We start from the raw sequence: 19,730 nt of genomic DNA on the forward strand, positions 1-19,730 counted from the left end.
TCATAGTACTGCATCACCATAGAAACCCTCCTGACACACTTCTTTTTTTTTTTTTACTGCTTTTCTGACTTTTTTTTTATAGCACTTTTCAGATATCTATTTTGTTAAATGTATTTCTATGTAGCTAAATGTATCCTATTGTATTTTCTTCTTTTATGCCCTCTTAAACATGTAAGATGTGTATCTAGAAAGGCGTCCGCCAAATAAAATGTATTTGTATGTATTATTATTATTATTATTATTATTATTATTATTATTATTATAATTATAATAAGAGAGTAGTGGCTTCCTGGAGAGTGTCTCCATGAACGACAGCTGTTAATATCTAAGTTGGAATTTTTTCCAAGAGACTTTAATGTGCTACTGTCAGGGAGTAATCCACCTCAGCTAAAGTTTGAGATTGAGTTATGATGGTAAAAAAACGGAGTAGACAACAAAGCTTCATATATAAATTACACTTGTTTTTAATCCGTTATCTTAAATAAATTTTGAAGAATGAGATAAGACGCAATACCAGATAAATTGTTTCAGATTCTTTTTGCTTTAAGGTGTACGTTTTCACAGACTAATATTCCTCACATGAGTCTCTTTTTTAGTAGGAAAATGACTACTATCTTTTACACACTTTTGTGATGTTGTATGTAGTTCATATTCGGTTAAACAAAACAAACTTCCCTTGAGCTGAAGTGACATTTAACTGTCTATATCTTTTTGTTCTTGTCTCTTTTTTGTTTTGTTTTTTCCCATGGACTTAACTGCCATTAGGCTTACTGGAAATCTGTGTCATGGATCCCCTGAAATAATGTGTGCATGCAACTGTACAGTAGTTACAGACGCATCCTAATGTTTACTTGTGTTTGATAGATATCCTGCCAGCACTGCGTGTTGCGCCTGGGTGATCTCTCTCTCTCTCTCACACACACACACACACACACACACACACACACACACACACACACACACACACACACGCTCTCTCGCTCTCTCTCTCTCTCTCTCTCTCTCTCACTAACTTTAGATTGATGGCATGTGTCTGTACACTCTTGGCTGTGTCATGATTGATAGGGCAGCACATCCACACACATGCGCACACTCAAATGAAGAGGCATGTGAACACCCATACACAGTTCATTTGTGTCGCTGACAGCATTTGCAGTCTGTCTACAGAAACTTTTATGGAGAGATCAAGTGTTTTGCTTACTTTTAGTCCTTATGGTAGATTATTGTATTGAAGACACTTATCTACCTGCCTCTACAATGTCAAAAGGAGAGCCAACCGAAGTACCCATGTGAAATATGTGTCTATGTAGCTCATGTGGTCTCTCTCTTTCAACAAATACCATTGATTTGCTCTTGAGCATGGCATTGGACTCTCACATGCTCCAGTGAAGCTGCTCAGTAGAGAATGTGTTATTGTTGTGGAATTGTATCAATACAAAAGTTGGTGTTTGTGGAGAAGAGCAAACTTTTTCAGCTACTGTTCCCCTATAAATAAAGGTTAAGAACATGTTAGAGCCACATTAGACCTCCTGAACTTGCCTCTTAGTTATGCAACTTAAAATTCAAGAGAAATGGGAACACTCAGAAAGGTCGGTTCTGATTATAAAAGGGTCTTATTAATTTTACATCAACATCTCATCATTATTGGCCAGCCTCATTTCTTATCAATCCCCTTCTCTGTCTGACTTTTCTCCTGATGGAAATAGGACAGTTCACGTTCAGAATCATAGGAGGTTTTCATAGGAGAGAATGTGACTGTAAAGGCTGAATCATATGCTGCACTGCGCTTTCATATTGTATGAACTACAGTAGTTATAGTAATTATATTCATCCAGCCAACTGGTGGCATTATAGACTGAAAAATATTTGGACAGTTGGAATACGCTATTGATTCTGATAACTCCACCAGGGCTGAAACGATTCCTCGAGTAACTCGAATAATTTGATTACTAAAAAACCTCGATGCATAATGATTTGCCTCGAAGCTTTGTTTAATCAATGTTACCAACGTTGTATTGCTCACGGTGTTTCCGCACGGATGATAATTACTGTCGGCACACCGGGCTGACGCTGCTGGCGACACATGCCATGAAGGACGGCGCAGATTACAAAATGAAGAAAGAGCGTAAATAGTGAGGGGCTAAGAGAGGAGACAGGCTGGAGAAAATGACAGAAAGTGTTCAAAGTTTGGAATCAGTTCAAACGTAATTAAAATGATAACTCTGTACAGTGTGTACAGCATCTCAACAGAAAACATTGAAGGCTGATTTATGCTTCGGCGTCGAATCAGCGGCGTACCCCCGCAGACCCCTCTGCGTCGCCTCGAACCCCCCTCTGAGGCCTCCGCCGTAGCTCGACTTGCACCTCTAAAAATTGGTAACCTTGCGTCGAGGCGATGCAGACCGCAAGGACTGTGATTGGTCAACTCGTCCTGTGTGTTGATAGTCGGTGTTTCAAGCAGCCTACTGTGGGGAGTAGCAACATGCTAGTTCACTGACATAAGCTTTGCAAATAAACTCAGACATATTTGGGTTACAGTGACGGGGTTATCCGTTTGTAAAGTGTCTATATGTCAGTAACATTTTGAAATTAGCACTTCACCAGCAAGCAGTACTTTGTGGGCAGTTGTGCTAAAGTTTGCTTGCTAACATAACATAAACTGGCTGGCAGACACCTCGCAAATAACCTCAGACTTATTTTCTGGTTACAGTAACTAGGTCAATGGATTTTACTATGTCTATTTCTTGAAACTTTTTACAAAATCTAAGCAAGAAAAGGCCAAACAAATAAGATTAATATTTTAGCACGACAGTCTATGGGATTTGCCATTCTGAGTACCGTTTTGGTGGTGAGCGACACAGACAGGCGACACCCCCTAGCGTTATGGCGGTGAAATGCACCGTGATGCAAAGCAACCCCGACGCAGAACTCCGAAAGGGTCACGACCATGAATGTATTAGGGTCACGAGTCACGACGCTGTAGGAGCGACAGCATAGCTATGGCGTGGGGTTGACGCAGAAGCATAAAACAGCCTTGAGTCTAACTTAATCATCCATTCCACGAAGCGGACCCGACAAAAGTAAATCACAGAGTCGTATGGACGATGAAACTACACCAAATACAACAACTACCAAAAATAAAGACAAGACAATACCAAATAATAATAATAATAACCACAATTTGATCTAAAGAGCCGACTTGTTGACTATCCCTTCGGAAAAACAGCTGATTATTGCACACCATTTTCTCTCTCACTCTCTCTCTTCACGGAGAAACAGCTGATCAACGATCTACTAGTGTAACAGAGCTGTGTGACATTGTAATCAAATATATAAATGAAAATAGGTTGAGTATAACTAATATTTACATATAGGCCTATATACAGATCAGTCTCAGGTTGAAACTTTTAGTTGTGATTTAAGTTGCACAACTTAAGGCAGTGTTTATGTATGTTTATTGTATGCCTTAGTTTGAGGTTGTCATTGCATTTCAGAAAATGTTTTCTTTAAAAACAATGCAATATGGCACTTAAATGCACTTAATTTGTTTAGTTTTTTGAGAGATGATATTGTAAGCAATGTAGGCAATACAAATGCTTTTTCCGAAAATGAAACCAAACTATTGTATATTTATATCTATACTTCAATAAAACAAAAGTATTTCTTATCCGATTAATCGATGGAATAATTGGTACAATACTCGATTACTAAAATAATCAGTAGCTGCAGCCCTAAATTCCACTAAGTCATATTGCAGGCTGTGATGAACATGGCAGCATCTAGAAGCTGCTAGTGAGGCTTTAGCCTTTCAGTGTTGTTTTTACCTGTGTTACACAAAGCCATTAGCTCTACTCATCATAGAAAAATCACCCCAATAATATGAAACGACTGCTCAGTAACCCATAGTGATTCATCCCACTCAATCTTGTGCAGTGTCCCATTATTTTGATATAGGCTGACCTTCAGTGCAGTTGTATATCTGAAAAATGGCTATTTAGCGAGGCTGTGGAGGGGATGCATACACTGTTGCTTCTTCATGTAAAGTAGTGCCATGATTCTAGGCTGGCTTTTTGTGTTTAGTTAATCATAGCTGCTGATAGCTTCATTAAAGAGCAAAACTAATCTACTGCCAAACATTGTGCATCTTATCATCCCAGCTCTTATGGATGAAAATTGGTCTCATGTTGTTTGTTGTTATTACTCTGTCACAGTAGCCATAGACATCTAAAGACTGCAGCTGTTCATGATATCATGAAGTGTTTTTTTATTTTTGAATCTCATGCCAGGATGCCCCATTCATTAGATTTTATTTTCTGTTCCGTTGCTCAGATCATTCTTATGTGTTTCTGGGGAATCTGTGGTTTGAATTACAAAAAAAATGAATGCCTTTAACAAAGACATGTGCAATGAATCTTGTTGTTGCACATGGCAAATTTGTATGATGAAGCATGTTAAAGTAAAACATGAAACAGGGAGCAGATGATCGAAAACGTCCCTCTGCAAAATCCCCAGTCTGGTAAAAGCCCTCGACAACTGCATCATCACAAGCATTTTATAGTGTCAACCATTATTATTTTTATTTAAAAAAAGTTTAAAGACGTTAACTAACAAGTTGAGGAGAAGCAGCAAACCAGTTGTGAGAAAGACCATCACTTTAAGCAGACTGAATTGTCTCTTTACGTTATACATAAGAAATAGGTTTGTCCACTTTTATGTCAATGATAGTTGCTTTACTCTTTACAAATGTGTGCATCAAGTTGTTTTAAGAGTGTGTTTATGTGAGAAAAATGAAGATTCTACTTCAGGAGTGTGTACTGTACTACTCTGGCACAGCAGGTCTACAGATTGCTGACCATGTTTTATGATCTCTTGCAGGTAAATCAGTTTATTCTTTTTTCAAAGGAGAGGGGTGTGATTTTCTTTTCCTAAAGGAAGTGAATCAGCTAAATCAAGGTTACCTACCCTTGCTTGCACATCTTTCTTTCTCTTCTCTCTCTAAAATGTATGGCATTTCTTTCATGTGCACTCCTCCACAAGCCCACACACATAATTTAAAAAAAACACTCAGTGCTTTGTCTTTTCAAAACCTCCCTGACACAGCCTGACATAATGTATGTTATGTGCATAATGATCATGGGTAGCTGTCTTCAGAAAACCAAATGGCTGAAAATAGATTCCAAGCCCGCCTCCTCCAAGCTCTCATCACAGTGCTTGTTTAGAAGGCTGTGTCCAGCAAGGTGGATAAAAAAAGTTTTTTTTTTTTAATCCTTTCCCTGTGTACTGTAGGTGTGACATCACTCTTATGTCAGTTGTAGCATTCCTGTGCACTGCTGCACTACAGCGCACTTCTGTGTCGGTGTACTTCTTCTCATCAAACCCACTAAAGATATACACACACACACACACACACACACACACACACACACACACACACACACACACACACACACACACACACACACACACACACACACACACACACACACACACACACACACACCTCTCTTACCCCCACATCGTCTCCCCTCACTTCAGTTGCCTGGCAACATGCTGCTGTGATATGGTTGACTGGTGGAGAACATGCGATATCAAATATAAGCCTTGTTTTGTCCAAACTGGTTCATTCGCTTACCTATCTGTCCTGTTTTGCTGGAGCCGGTTTGTAACTGATCTTTATCTCTATTTGTTTATTTCAGCTTGGTCTCCCAAGCACTTAATTAATTTATTTTACTGTACATGGAAATTATAATTCTAGCATAGTACCCATAGTAGAAAGTATACAATAGTAATACATGTATTGTTATTATATAATGTCTGTGTTGGTGCTAGAAGTTTGTCATATTTAATATTGGATACCCAAAAATAGTATACCCAGAATACTGTAATATTCTATCTAGTATGAGTTCTATTGATATTGAAGGAGGATTAAAGTTGTTTAGCTGTAACTATCTAACAGTCCAGTGTTATGATTGATATTATACTATAAGCCCTCAGAAAGAAAACACACAAAGACAAGTTTGAAGCAATGATATAATTGAGAAATACAATGTGCCTTACATTCTGTTTCTGGAGAGAGCTTTACCCACTCTAATGAATCATGAAATACTTTTTCACAAAAGCCAAGATTACTTCTTTACCATATTTAGCCATATTGAGAAGTGCACCTGTATATGCTGTTCCTAACATACAGAACTACAACTAGACAGCAGTAGATTTACTTGAATTAGGCCACAGCTCACAGAATCTGCGGTGACATAACTTGAAGAGATATATATGATAGATAAAAGATAATCCTGTTTCTTATTTATTCTGGTATTTTGAGCACAGTATTTTACAGATTTTATATGTCTTATATGTCTTATTTAAGGCTTTCATTTTGCTTTCAAAATGTTAAATGTAATTTTTTCAGCCCTATGGTGTAAACCAACAGGGAGGAAAATAAAGATGATTTGCTAAATGTGTTACAATTGTTCCCTGTCTTACCTGGTTGATACTTTGTTCTGTGGTTGTGGTGTTCATGGCGTTCAAACAGTGGTTATACTCCCTACCAATATCATGTATTGTAATGTTATTGTAGTCAACACAGCTTATAAATGACAGCCAGTATTTGTGTGTAATATTGGAGGTCTACTACTTTTTATACACACCTGACTGCACATCCTGCAGTTGCCACTGGTGTGATAGACTGCTTTTCCTAAAAAAAAAGCCTTAATTACAAATTCCACTTCAATCATTTTATGATTAGTTAATTGTACTATTCACCAACAGTTTGCTGTGGTCGCAGAGGTGTAGAGGTTTGTTGTTTTGTTGTTGAATTGTTAATTTGGAGTTTAGTTGCCAACACATCCTCAGTAAGAAAACAGTAATCACTGGCCATTGTAGTAAAGGTATTAAAACCTCTTAAAGCAGCCATATTATGCTCATTTTCAGGTTCATAATTGTATTTTAAGGTTGTACCAGAATAGGTTTACATGGTTTAATTTTCAAAAAACACCATATCTTTGTTGTACTGCGCCACTCTCTCACTGCTGCAGATCCTCTTTTCAGCTGGTCTCTGTTTTAGCTACAGAGTGAGACCTCTTTTCTTCTTCTTCTTCTGTACTATCTTTGATTGCACTCGCACATGTGCAGTAGCTCAGATGTAGATCATGTCAGCTAGCTAGCTCCATAGACAGTAAAAGAAAGGCTGTTTCTACAACTTCGGTCAGTTACAAGGCAGGATTAGCTGGGAGACTTCTAAATGAGGGTGCACATGTAAGTAGTTCTTTTGTAGATTATGGTGAACTTGTGTGTGTTGTAGCAGTGCTTTGCTATTGAGAATGAGGTAGCATGCTAGCGCTAGCATGCTAGCGTTAGCATTAGCGTTAGCATGCTAACGCTAACGCTACGAGCTAATGGTTGCGGTTAGCCTGCTCGTTTCGGCTTGTGACGTCACAAGCCGTGCCGATTTTGAACAGCTCACCCAGAGACTGAAGGCAGGACACATTCAGAAACTGTATCTCACTCTAAACAGCATGGATGGATTTTTTTCAAAGTTTGTATGTGTGTGGAAGCACCAGAGACACAACATAACACCCCAAATCCCAGAAAAAGTGATTTTTTCATAATATGGGCACTTTAAGTTTGAGTGCAGTTAAAACAAATTCAAGTGAGGATTTATTATACTGGTAAGAGCATAATTGACTATCGTCATTGGAGGGTTTGTTGTATTTATTGTGCTATTGAGAGTGGATGGCTAAAAGTCTGATGTGCATTCAACAGTGAAATGTGTATGAAAGCATCACCTTACCTCCAATATTTGGGGGTAAGGTGATATATTGATATATTGCAATATATTACTAACTTTATTTTAATGTTGACTATATTACTTTTCCACTTTTCATTTGAAATGCTAGAAATGTTTGATTACCGGTTAAACTTTCATATTCAGTGTTGTTACATTTCTGAGAAATTGCTGTTTCAGTTCATAGCATTTCAACACCATCTCTGACAACAGTGCTTGACAGCAGTGGAGGCTGTTGTGCAATGTAGCTGCCTTGGGCAACAGCTCTGTCATTAACATATTTTGAGATGGCGGTCACTACATGATTTCTTGCTGATGGCTTACATTTGTGAATGTACCTCAGATGTCTCACTAAGAACTGTTCTGTTGAGAGATTGTCCTGGCAAGTGGTAGTTTGTCACTCAGGGACACGGACATGCCAGACGAAGGCGTGAGACTTTACTCATGTTAGTTTGTGCACAGTTGGGGTCATTATTGCAATGCACTGTTTTCTCCCTCAGCAACCGTCCGTTTGTGAAGTTTGTGTTTATATTTCCAATGCTTTTGTGAAAGGAAACGCAGGTCTGACTGCAACCGCTTATTTATTATCATCGTTTAAATGAAGTAAAGTGCGGCGGCTGTCAACAGCACTGTTTCATCTGGCAGTGATGAATTTGTCTCTGGACATGTTGACAGGACTCTATTGGCGAGTTATTCGGTAAAGCCTTGAAATGTGTCAGTGGCTACTATTGTGCCAGCTGCACTGTTCTTTGGTGGGCCAACTTTTTATTTAACACACACATTTTTTCCAGGCTTTCTTTCCTCCTAATAGCTCAGTCAAGTGTTAATCTGTTGGATGTGTGCAGTAAAAAAAGCAGTGTGCATCATCCTTCGAGTACTTTCTGTCATACCTGTTAGCTTTCTTGTTTTGGATTCAGCACCACTGGGATATTTTACAAAGCTCAATGCAGTTGCAGTTATTCTATGGGTATGTAGCTAATTATTTATATATCATAAAAAACAAAAAACATAGGTCAACATTATTAATCTCATAAAAGACATACAGAAATAATAAAGTTGCCATTTTATGAAAGCAATACTCTATATGGACGACGTTTCACTTCTGGGATTGTTCAGGTGCTGCCAGAAATTCCGCCGGATGTCCCTCATTTCAGCCGGATGTCCGGTACCTTCCGCTTTCTTTGTGTTGGCATTTTAAACTCTGGTCGATTTATGGACTATGTTTAACTGCTCCTCAGATCTCTGCAGGGTAAATCCAGACAGCTAGCTAGACTATCTGTCCAATCTGAGTTTTCTGTTGCACAACTAAAACAACCTTTAAACTTACACATGTTCCACCAAAACAAGTTCCTTCCCGTGGCTATTTTGCAGCGGCACCGTTGCGCCTTCCGCTGCCCAAGGCGATTGTAATGTCCTGGGAGTGAATAGCTCTGTGAAATTCTTTTGAGAACCCAAGTTGTCATGGTTTGATATAGTATAATAGCTTACCTATTGTGCACCATAGATATTTTACACCCTCTTAATAACATCATTATTTGAATCATTACTTACATTAATTGGCTCTTACATAAGATGTAAGTGTTTCTCGTGACACAAAAAATAGATGTTTTCCAACACAGTGTCCTTGACTGATGAGTATAAACAGGCTTTAATTAGATGAAACAGCTGAGTTGCTCTTTTTTTTTTTTTGTCTCTTGCTGAATCTTGTAATTTATTTTAAAGTAGTCCAGCACTGCGTTTCATAACTCCATAACTTTTTTTCTTTTACGTAAATACAAGCGTATAGAAGTATATGACACAGAAATACTAAATATAACACTGAATTCATATTAGAAAGTAGAGAAGTGCATCAGTGACCTTGTTTTCATCACTTCTCTGTTGGCAGCATATCACCCCGGACAGCTACATTCCCTGCCTGACAGATTTATGCAAGGCATTGTGGGAGGTGATGCTGAGCTACCACCGCACCATGCAGTGGCACGAAGAGCACGACAAACAGGAGACCATTTCAACTGCAGGTAAGAGACTATACCTGTTTAACCCTATGAACTTTGTAATATTTCAAAATGGGGTTATAATAAGTGACATTTCTCCATTTGTTCTGACTTGCCCAAATACAACAAACAGGTGCACAGTTCCCTGTAGAAGCATACAGATTCAGAAATAAAATATACAATGACAACTTCTCACATGTACCAGAGCCCATAGAGAGGGCACATGACTTTATTCATTTTCACTCAATCTCTCCTCCTGTTATTTTAAATCTTGCTTTGTCACCTTCTTTTTCTCTCTAGTTTTTACTCCTAAAACACCATATCTGCTCTCTATACTCTAAGCTGGAAAAGTAACTTGCATATTCTGTTAACAAAAACGTGGTAAAAATTGGGTCAGCTTTCTCCACACGCTTAGGAGTGCCACTCTTTCCTGGCAGTTTGATTTCAACATACAGCAGGTTTATCAGCTATATTGCTCACAGAAAGGAATAATTGAATCATGGTGTATGAAAATAGGACAGAATATTGAATGTGTACTGGTGCATCTGTGCAGCACGGACTGTAGTGGTACGGGTACTGAAATGGCATGTATTTTTTTAGCATTTACTAAGCTCCCTTTTAGTGTAGAGGTCATTAAATGAGTCACTAGTCACTTTCTCTGTGGTGCAATAATACTGTTTTTTTGTTTGTTTGTTTTTTTACAGTTTTTTATGTATTAATTTCTAATTTTCAATATCATTTAGATCCCAAGCTTCTACCTGTTTTACCATTTTAGAAAATAAATAGCAAGTTATCCATTCTTTTTGTACATTTTGTGATGATAACAGTATAAAGTACGCTGACTCTCCACTGGAAACGCCGTAAAGCTGCACTCAAGTTACGGCCCATTAAGAACAGCAAGACGACTGAACACCACATCTGTCCAAACCCAAAGCTTATGTCTGGATCAACAAGAAAAGTCTTGCTTGTGTCGCAGCTTCTAGCCATCCTGCCTTCAGTCAGCCAGATGTGAAAACATCAGCCTCGAGAAGCTCAGTTGTCAAGGCAATACATACTTTGTGGTTTAGCAGTAAGCTCCACAATAAATTGAATTTCTTGCCAATGTAAGAAAAGAAACCATACTGGATTTTGTTTATAGCACTTTTCACCTCATTACTCTTTGTATCATTTGTATTACCAAAGACTTTGTCAGATATTAGCTGCAAATACAAAACTGTCAAATTAGCTGGTACCTTCCTACTGCGTATCGAAAGATAGCTCATTTCCATTTCCTGTACTGTACAGAATTCGTTATGGAAATCCAATGCAAATGGATGAGGATACAAAGATGGTTGGTGACCTGCTAAGTCCTCAGCATCCCTCATTAGATCCTCCTCGACGGGGAAAGGACATACACCATGTTCCCTTTTATAAGGGCCAATCTATCATCTCACGATTTGATTGGCTGTCACCTCTGTCCTCTGTGTAAAGGTGTCCCCCACCCTGCCTTTGTCCTGGCTTTCACCTTTCTCTTTTTGTGTGTGTGTGTGTGTGTGTGTGTGTGTGTGTGTGTGTGTGTGTGTGTGTGTGTGTGTGTGTGTGTGTGTGTGGCGTCCATCCGAGTAATGATTTACTGTACAGGCTTTGTCTCATTTGTTGAAGGGCATGACCTCCAGGCCCTCAGAGTCCTAACGGTTAGACACACTGAAGATCACTCCTTTTTTTTGTCACACACACACACACACACACACACACACATACACACACACACACACACACACACACACACACACACACACACACACACACACACCTCCTACCTCATTGAGATGCTCAAAAAGAGCATCCCATTGAATTTAAGCCAGTGGTCACTTGATATATTAAGCTGGTCAGTGTAATGTTTTAGTAATTAATCTTGCCATTTGATGAAAGGAAAGGTTGTTTCAGGAAGTAATATGGGCCAGGGTCGTATACCTACCTGACAAAATAAATATGCTGCCCTGTCATGTTTTATAAGCCCCGATGGCCCTCAGGCACAGGGGTGGCTCCATGTGTGTGAGAGCCCTTGTGTGAAAGTAAATCCAGAGCATGGGCATGGGCCATGTAGGCTAATATTCAATTCAATTCAATTCAATTTTATTTATAGTATCAAATCATAACGAGTTATCTCGAGACACTTTACAGATAGGTCTAGACCACATTCTATAATTTACAAAGACCCAACAATTCCAGTAATTCCCACAAGAGCAAGCATTTAGTGCGACAGTGGTCCCTTTTAGGCAGAAACCTTGAATGGTGAGGACAACTTCCTGTTAGGGAGAAACCTCAGACAGACTCAGGCTCTTGGTGGGCGGTTGTCTGCCAGTGCCGGTTGGGGGTATGATGAACAGTGGCAATTATAGTTGAAATGTATGTATGCTAGTGTAGAGTTTTCTGTGTTGTCCACTTTAGCATTTTATACATTTTAAAAGTCAACTGTACTTTGTTTTAATTTTTTTTACATCTGCATCATCTGCGGGGATTATCAGACAATATTTAAAATTCCATGTAGTTAGGAATGTGTTTGGTGAAAGCCTCACGTTGCCAGGTATCATACTTTTTTTTCTTCCAGTTTCTCACAATTACTATTTGCTTCCATTTAGAATTTGTGGTGTCATACTCTGTTTTGACTTTTCTGTTGCTAAACTTCAGATTTATGCAAAGTCATGCACATGCTGCTCTTATATGAGTCATAGTTTGAAACCAGCGAGTTTAGGCTCCTGTGGGTGCTTGTCCTGTTTGTCACTAAGAAATTTTTTACCCACAATGCCACCAAAGGTCAAACCCTGGTTACCACCTACACATTGGCAAAGGGTGGCTTTCCCAATAATTTACCTTTTCCTCTCTGTGTTGTAACAGTTTTAATGACCATTTATTAAAACTTTCTAAGTAGATAACCTGGGGAAGCTGTCTACACCCTCACCAGGTCAACAGTGGGTGTTAGCAGCGACACAAACTGCACTGACAGCAACTGCAGAGTAAGGGGGAATAAATGGGGACACACACATTGATGGAAAAGGGGACAAATGGAGAAAAGAATACTTTGTTATATGGAATAAAAACATTATGGATTCAGAAATCTCATAAACCATCAATATACACAGTACCTTTTAATGTTTTTTTTTTAAAGAGATGAACTACTTTGGTAGCTTCTTCATTAGAAACCTCATAATGGCAGACTACATTTTGCAAGCTCATTCGTCACTATGAGACTATAGTTTTAAATCAATTGAGCACAGCCAAGTGCCATGTATAATACTAATCATCAAACTGTTGGGAGCTGTAAATAATGATGTGACTTGTTACCTTTTGAAACGTACCCATGGGCACCTTGGTATTTAAAGTGGGACATGATTTAGACATTATTTAAAAGTTTTTGTAGACAAGGGAATTCTCATTTTTAATTAGAGTACAGCTTTTAGAAACATTTGTTAATATTGTAGTATTAAAAAAGTATGCAATTGATTCTTGCTCTTATTTCTTTTTCCGTTAACAGCCGTACTCTTTTTGGCGCTCCCAGGATCATGTCTCTCTCACCTTGGTCAGGGCTCTGTTTTCACAATCTCAATTTTACTTGTCTTTACCAAATGTTTCTCTTCCTCACACCCCCTCACTCCCACATCGCGATGTGCGCATGCGCGATAGTCACATCGCAGGACGTTGCGATGTGATGTTGACGCTACAACTTCTTTGCTGCTTGATAAAAAAGTAAGCTTTCACCATTCTCCTTTTCCATGATTGTTACCGGCCGACCCTTCCCCTTTAAGACCAAGGGGATAAGCTTCTCCTCGGACCGCGAACCTCCGATGGCGCCATTTTGATGTTACAAAGCCATCACCACCCCTTAGCATTCCATTGACTGCCATTCATTTTGACGTCACTTTGACAGCGAATAACTTTACATCTGAAGCGTTTAAAGACTTTATTTGTCCATTGTTTATTTCTAAAAAAACACGACAATGTATAAAAGGCTCCATTACCTTGTACCTCACGTTATGGCTCCGTAGTAGACGTTTTTGTAAAAATAGGCTAACGATTGTGTCATAACCACGCGACTTACTGTCGCATAGTAGAGGAATTACCGTATAGTACAGGAGAAGCGCGCAGGCAGTTTCGTCTCACATTAGCTGTTTAAGTGTAATTACTAATGTTAACTAGCATTTTAGTTAGCAATAATTGTGTGCTATGCCTATGTGCCTATGTTATCTCCTTACATATACCTACGCTCTCCGTCTCTGCAATATTCGGAATGATTGAGATTTCTCTTGGCACAGCTACCAGAAGACTTACAACTTTCAGACACGTTGCTCACGGCACATTTACGTCGTCTCTCTCAGTTGGAGTCTGCGCAGTAACGCTAGCCATCACCGGAAAAGTGCTTCTAATGGCCTTCATTGGTCTCCGTCCAGAGCAACGGGATCTGTTGGTCCATTATATATATGTCAATGTTTAAGACAGGTGGTCATGTGACGTAATGTTAGTCCGACGGGGGGGGGGGATGTTATGGGAAGTGAGGCTCTCCCGTGTGTAGAAAAGTACCGTAAGTGGCAGCTGCCGCTGACACAGTGATGCACATGCTTTTCCATGGGTAGTGAAGCTACAGTAGTCAGTGTTTTATGTTCGCTGCAAAGACAAACTAAATCACTTGATTAATGCAACGTAATCACGACATATCCCATTTTTCACCGCAGAAAGCTGCTACCAGCCAGGCTAAAGCTATCATAGTTAGCCTAAAGAAACAAGGCGTCTGTCCCAACTAACGTTATGGTTCGGAGCTGCGATGCTGGAAACGTAACACTAATCTACAACAGCAGTCTGTTTCTGATATAACGTAATTTACACTGACTGAAGTGCTCTTGGATACACAGTTTGTTGCAAGAGTGTGACATGCAGGCTCTGCATCCACAGCAAACCAACAATCATGATCAATTTTAATCAATTTATCAAACAACCAAAGCAGGCCCTGCTAGTCGACCACAACCTGAAATTTAGAGGAAGCAACATGCATGCATTATTAATATCATTCACTTTAGCCTGGATTGATATTATATGAATACAATGGTGTCATGTCAGTCAACCAGTGTATTTCTTCCTAATTTCCCTCTCCAAAATCACTTCAGAAGAGTAATCACAGTGCTTACTTGCTTTGGTTTTTGTAAAGCATTAAAGTTCAACAAAGACTGGTTCACATAAGAAAATTTCCTTTTTCCTTTTTATTTTCTTTGTAGATGCACTCCCCTACAAAATCACCCCAGTAGTTGAGAATGATTTAGTATTTATAAATAGGGCTATTTATGTCCTCTTGTCAAAATTAGTCTTTTTTTCATATCGCAATATATATCGCAGGGAAAAAAAATATTGCAATGTAATTTTTTTTCCAATATCATGCAGGCCTAGTGTAAAGTGCTATCTCCTTGTCCACCAAATAGTCTTGTTTGTCTGGTGCTCAAAACCACCTTTATGTATACTTGGTAACAGGAGAAGCTTTCTTTCCCTGTCCCTAGGGGTAAGACAGATTTGGCCATTCGAAGTTAACATGTGAATCATTGTTGTTTAAACAACTGTTATGACTAATTATACTGTTAATGACACAGAGTTTGTGTGTTGATGCATTCACAAGATTATTAACAAAGTTGTAGCTGAAAACATGTAAGCATATTCTAAATATGGTTTTGAGACAAAAAGGTACAAAGTCATTGAGATAAGTTGATGAATGTTAGTAAAAGATGCAAATAAAAAAATAAAGATTTCTGTAGAAGGGAAAACTTCTTAAACAAGTTGTATTTGAAACCGATGATTTATTCTTGCCATTGACAGATTTTTCCCCCACTTGATTCAATAAGATATGTTGTATAAATGTAATGCTAGGCTAAACCTTTTGTTAATATTGACAATTATTGCAGTGGACAATCTAAGGCATAGGCTTACCCACTAATGGTTTTTAAGGGAAGCACATTGTTCCATACTATTGCAGCAAATATAACATGACATGAAATCCTCTTGAGGATTTTTCTCATCTTTGGTGTGTTGAGCCTATTGTCAGAATCTATAATAAGGCTGGGCAGATCCTCTGCTGCTAATTGTATGCCTCAGTAGGATTAACACAGGTCCTGTGGGTAAAGTGGTGGTCTACATACAGACTGATGAAAAAGAACAATAGAGTAAGAAAACCTTGTGATGTGAACTATGCTGCATGGGACAGAGTTTTTCTTCCACTTTGTTTCTCAGTGAGGTGATCAGCTACGGTTAATGTTTAATTGATGATTGATGAATAACGACTAAGAGTTCTCCACCAATTTACCATTGCACTCCTATAACATTGTCAGACCCTGGACAGTCTGAAAAGAAAGTTGATGCAGCAGAACCAGAGTTATTGTCTTTTTTTATTCCACACATTCTTCAGCCTTTGGCAACAAGTAAAAAAGTCTGTCTTTCCTAGTCACCCTTTTTTTTACAGAAGTGGATTACACCAATTCTCCACACTTCTTCCATGATTTCACCAGGAAACCACGCTTTTTCAAGCCGTTATTCCCTGGAGTAAATTAGCCTGAAGCTAATGCTTAGCTACCTGTTCAGGAGGAAATTGGCCAACGGCGTCCTTTTGGGCTCTAAGCTGTCTCCATCTTAGTGTCATTATGAGAACGCCCTCACTGCCACCAATTCTCAAGTAAAAAATGGATAAATTGTTCCCCCTGAAAAATGTGACATAAGTGTATTTGTTGTAAAAACAGGCTAAATGTCATGAGATATTTATCGTCTTGCTCAGAATACAAAGTCTCACCCAGCAGGTTCAGTCTACAGTTGCTCTGTTTTGACTACAGCTTGGAGATTTTTGAGTCAAGTCCAGTTGAGTTATGCGTTTGTATCTTTAAGACTTAAGGTCTTTCAACCATCTCACTGCTTCAGAATAAGAAAAACACTACCCATGATTTATGCCTGTCGCCCTTGTTTTCTCTCACTAATGTACCCAAGCATCATCTGGTTTAATGGTTAATGAAGGGCACTGTGTGTGATCTCAAACACAACGAGATCCACACGGTATTCCGTCAGTGACACATTTATGTTTTCTTCAGTGCTCTTATACTGAAGACTGAAGTCTAAAGTCTTGGAAATTCTTGCCTCTTGAATCTCATCGATAATCTTTTCCCCTGCCGTTGATTCCCCCCCTTTTTTTACTTTGGGTTTTGTCTATAGGGCCATAACCAGAGTTCAGTGTTTCCCACACATAGACTAATTTGTGGCATTGCGCAATACAATCAACAGCGGCCGCCACATATTGCGTTTCGTTATTATTATTTTTTTTTAACGCTATTTAAAACATGCAGCGTATTCGTTCAGCTGCATTTCTTTTCCCTGCTCTCTTCCGTCTCTCTGTCGCTCACACGTCTCTCACACACATACACACACACTCACACACACACACACACACACACACACACACACACACACACACACACACACACACACACACACACACAGACAGCCCCTCCCCCCGTGCACACAGCGTCTCTCCATCAAAACGAGAGAAAGACGGCTGGCGAAATTCACAAGTTCACGAAAGGTTGGTATCTCGTGAACACCTTTACACAATCACACATTAAAAAGTGCTATAAAAATATTTTATATTCTGAATACAATGTTGTCAGTGTGTTAATGTTGGAGTCCCGACCTGACTCTTAGCAAACAAGCGATTGCGCCTGCTTTAGAAAGTTAACTAGTCGCAAGTTTGCGATAAAATGCAGTTGGGTTGTTGAGGTCAAAACACTATATGTAGCAGCTGTGAATGAAATAAACTTATTATAAATAATGTTATGTCATTTTTTTACTCTTACACTGAATGTTTGCTGCTTCAATCCAGATGAGTATTGAAAAGTATTTTCCGTGACTGAAAAATGGAGGATGAGGACCAGCCTGAACCGGAGGTATCAGTCTGAAACAGAGCTGAACAGTCCGACCAGTGTAATTAGTTATGTTATTAATTAGTTTACAATATTTTCAGGCTTCAACCAGTGCTGCTCAAGCAGAAAGAGAGGGTCAGGGAGAGCAGGAGATAGATTAGTTAGGCATGGAAGAAAGAGTAGGAAAGGAGGACAGCATCCAACAGCGTGTCCTCCTCCTCAACCAAACCCCACCCCCCAGGCGCCACAAATTGCTTTCTAATCTGTGGGAAACACTCAAGTTATACGTGTCTCTTCTGGTTAGAAACTGTTGTGTTTATGTATTTGTTGGACTTGTCATTTTGGGTATTATATACTGCACTGGACTAAATGTTGTTTAGTTGCAGTAGCGACTGAGTTGGTCATCCGGGTGCTGCAGTGGGTAAGGAGGCCTTCCTTCCTACAGAGAGAGCCATAATTCAGGCTCCCATGTCCACAAGCATCTTTCCTGATAAAGCATCTTTGTGACACTAAATCCCTTTAAGAGTAGCCCTGTAGCTAGTCTATGTCCTTGACTTTCCACTTCCAGGATTGCTCCGGTGCCACAGGAAATTCATCCAGATGCATGTATTTTTGCTAAGGCTGTCAAACGATTACATTTTCTTAATCGCGATTAATCGTTGAATTTCTATAGTTAATCGCGATTAATCGCATGTTTTATCACATGATTAAAATTCTATTATTTTGCATTTCAGAACTGTTTTTAAGTACATATAATAGAAAGCAATTCTTACCAGTGTATCTTGATTGGGAATCAAATGAATGCAAAGAAAATGACTTTATGAACTTGATTTTAAGATTTGTATTTGTTTATTATATATTTAATCTAGTCACACATTTGAATTAGAGTCAATATTAGGGTTGGGTATTGTTTGGTTTGGATACCGGTGCTAAAGCGGTACTTTTAAAACGGTACTGGTGCCTTAACGGTGCCTGAACCGATACAGTCACACTTTACACCGTTTAGCGTTAGCTGTCAGCATTGTAACCGTGTTTAATTCCAGCTACTAGCTAGCGGTAGGCTAACGTTTTGGTTCAGGCATCGTTAATTATGTATGCGATTCATTTCGATTAATCACAGAGTATGTAATTAATTAGATTAAGTAATTAGATTTTAATCGATTGACAGCCCTAGTTTAAAGAAATGCCAATAAACCAGAGCACGTTTTTCTCCCATCCTGGAACTCTGTGTGGAGTAGCCAGACCGTCCTCCGCTCCGCAGCGTGTGGATGGTCTGGCAAAGAGAGACTACCCTGTAGCTGACCCTGGAAGCTAGCCTCACTGTAGAGTAGATTTTAAAAAGTATATATTTAATATGTAAGTTGTGGCATTTATTCATTTTAAAAGATAGGTATACTATGCCCAATAACAAAAGACAAGACACAACACAAAAACAAACACAAACATTGATCAGTGGGATAATCCATGACCAAGATGAGTCTGTTTTTCTGTCTTCCCAATACATAAAAAGGAATTTAATGTGGGATTGACACCTGCTTATTGACTCGCAGGCTCACTGCTGCTGGCTTTCCTAGAGATCTACTTCAAACAGAGCGAGCAGCTTGAGACTGATTGAAGCAATTTTCTGCCAGAGGAAAGTACTGCAGCTACGAGGACATTCTAGCCTATTCAGTGCCTGCTCCACATGGTATTCTATTAGATCGCTGAGAAGGAAAAAAAAACACACACACACAAAAAGAGAGGATAGTGAGCCAACAGAGGTGGAACCACATTCATTGGAAATGGTTTAATTTCCTGGCTGCCTGACAGTGAACAGATCCGCAGAACCTGTCATGATGAGTTCTAGGTCACTGTCAGTCTTGGCTCTGTTGAGGGACTCTGTGACCTACAGTACGCCCCTGTCAGATGCTAACTGACAACCACCACTGTACAGAAAAGCCATAGAGAGTCTTCAATTAAATTCAGGCTGTCTACATAGTCAAACTAACAATGAAGGACAATATTCGCACATGTCTGATCTGCAGATCAGCTACGCCA

At 39.2% G+C, this 19,730-nt stretch overlaps 1 protein-coding gene across 2 annotated transcripts in view; it reads left to right on the top strand.

The window, feature by feature from the left end:
- vps50 (VPS50 EARP/GARPII complex subunit) overlaps positions 1-19,730 on the top strand; it is a 110,622-nt gene that overhangs the window by 41,474 nt on the left and 49,418 nt on the right. For both annotated transcript variants that reach the window (XM_031322998.2, XM_031322999.2), the window contains exon 13: positions 9,669-9,801. In XM_031322998.2, coding sequence (XP_031178858.1) covers positions 9,669-9,801 — 133 coding nt within the window. The remainder of the gene's footprint in view (positions 1-9,668; positions 9,802-19,730) is intronic.

Source organism: Sander lucioperca, chromosome 16 (genome assembly GCF_008315115.2).
Source record: "Sander lucioperca isolate FBNREF2018 chromosome 16, SLUC_FBN_1.2, whole genome shotgun sequence".
Lineage (NCBI taxonomy): Eukaryota > Metazoa > Chordata > Actinopteri > Perciformes > Percidae > Sander > Sander lucioperca.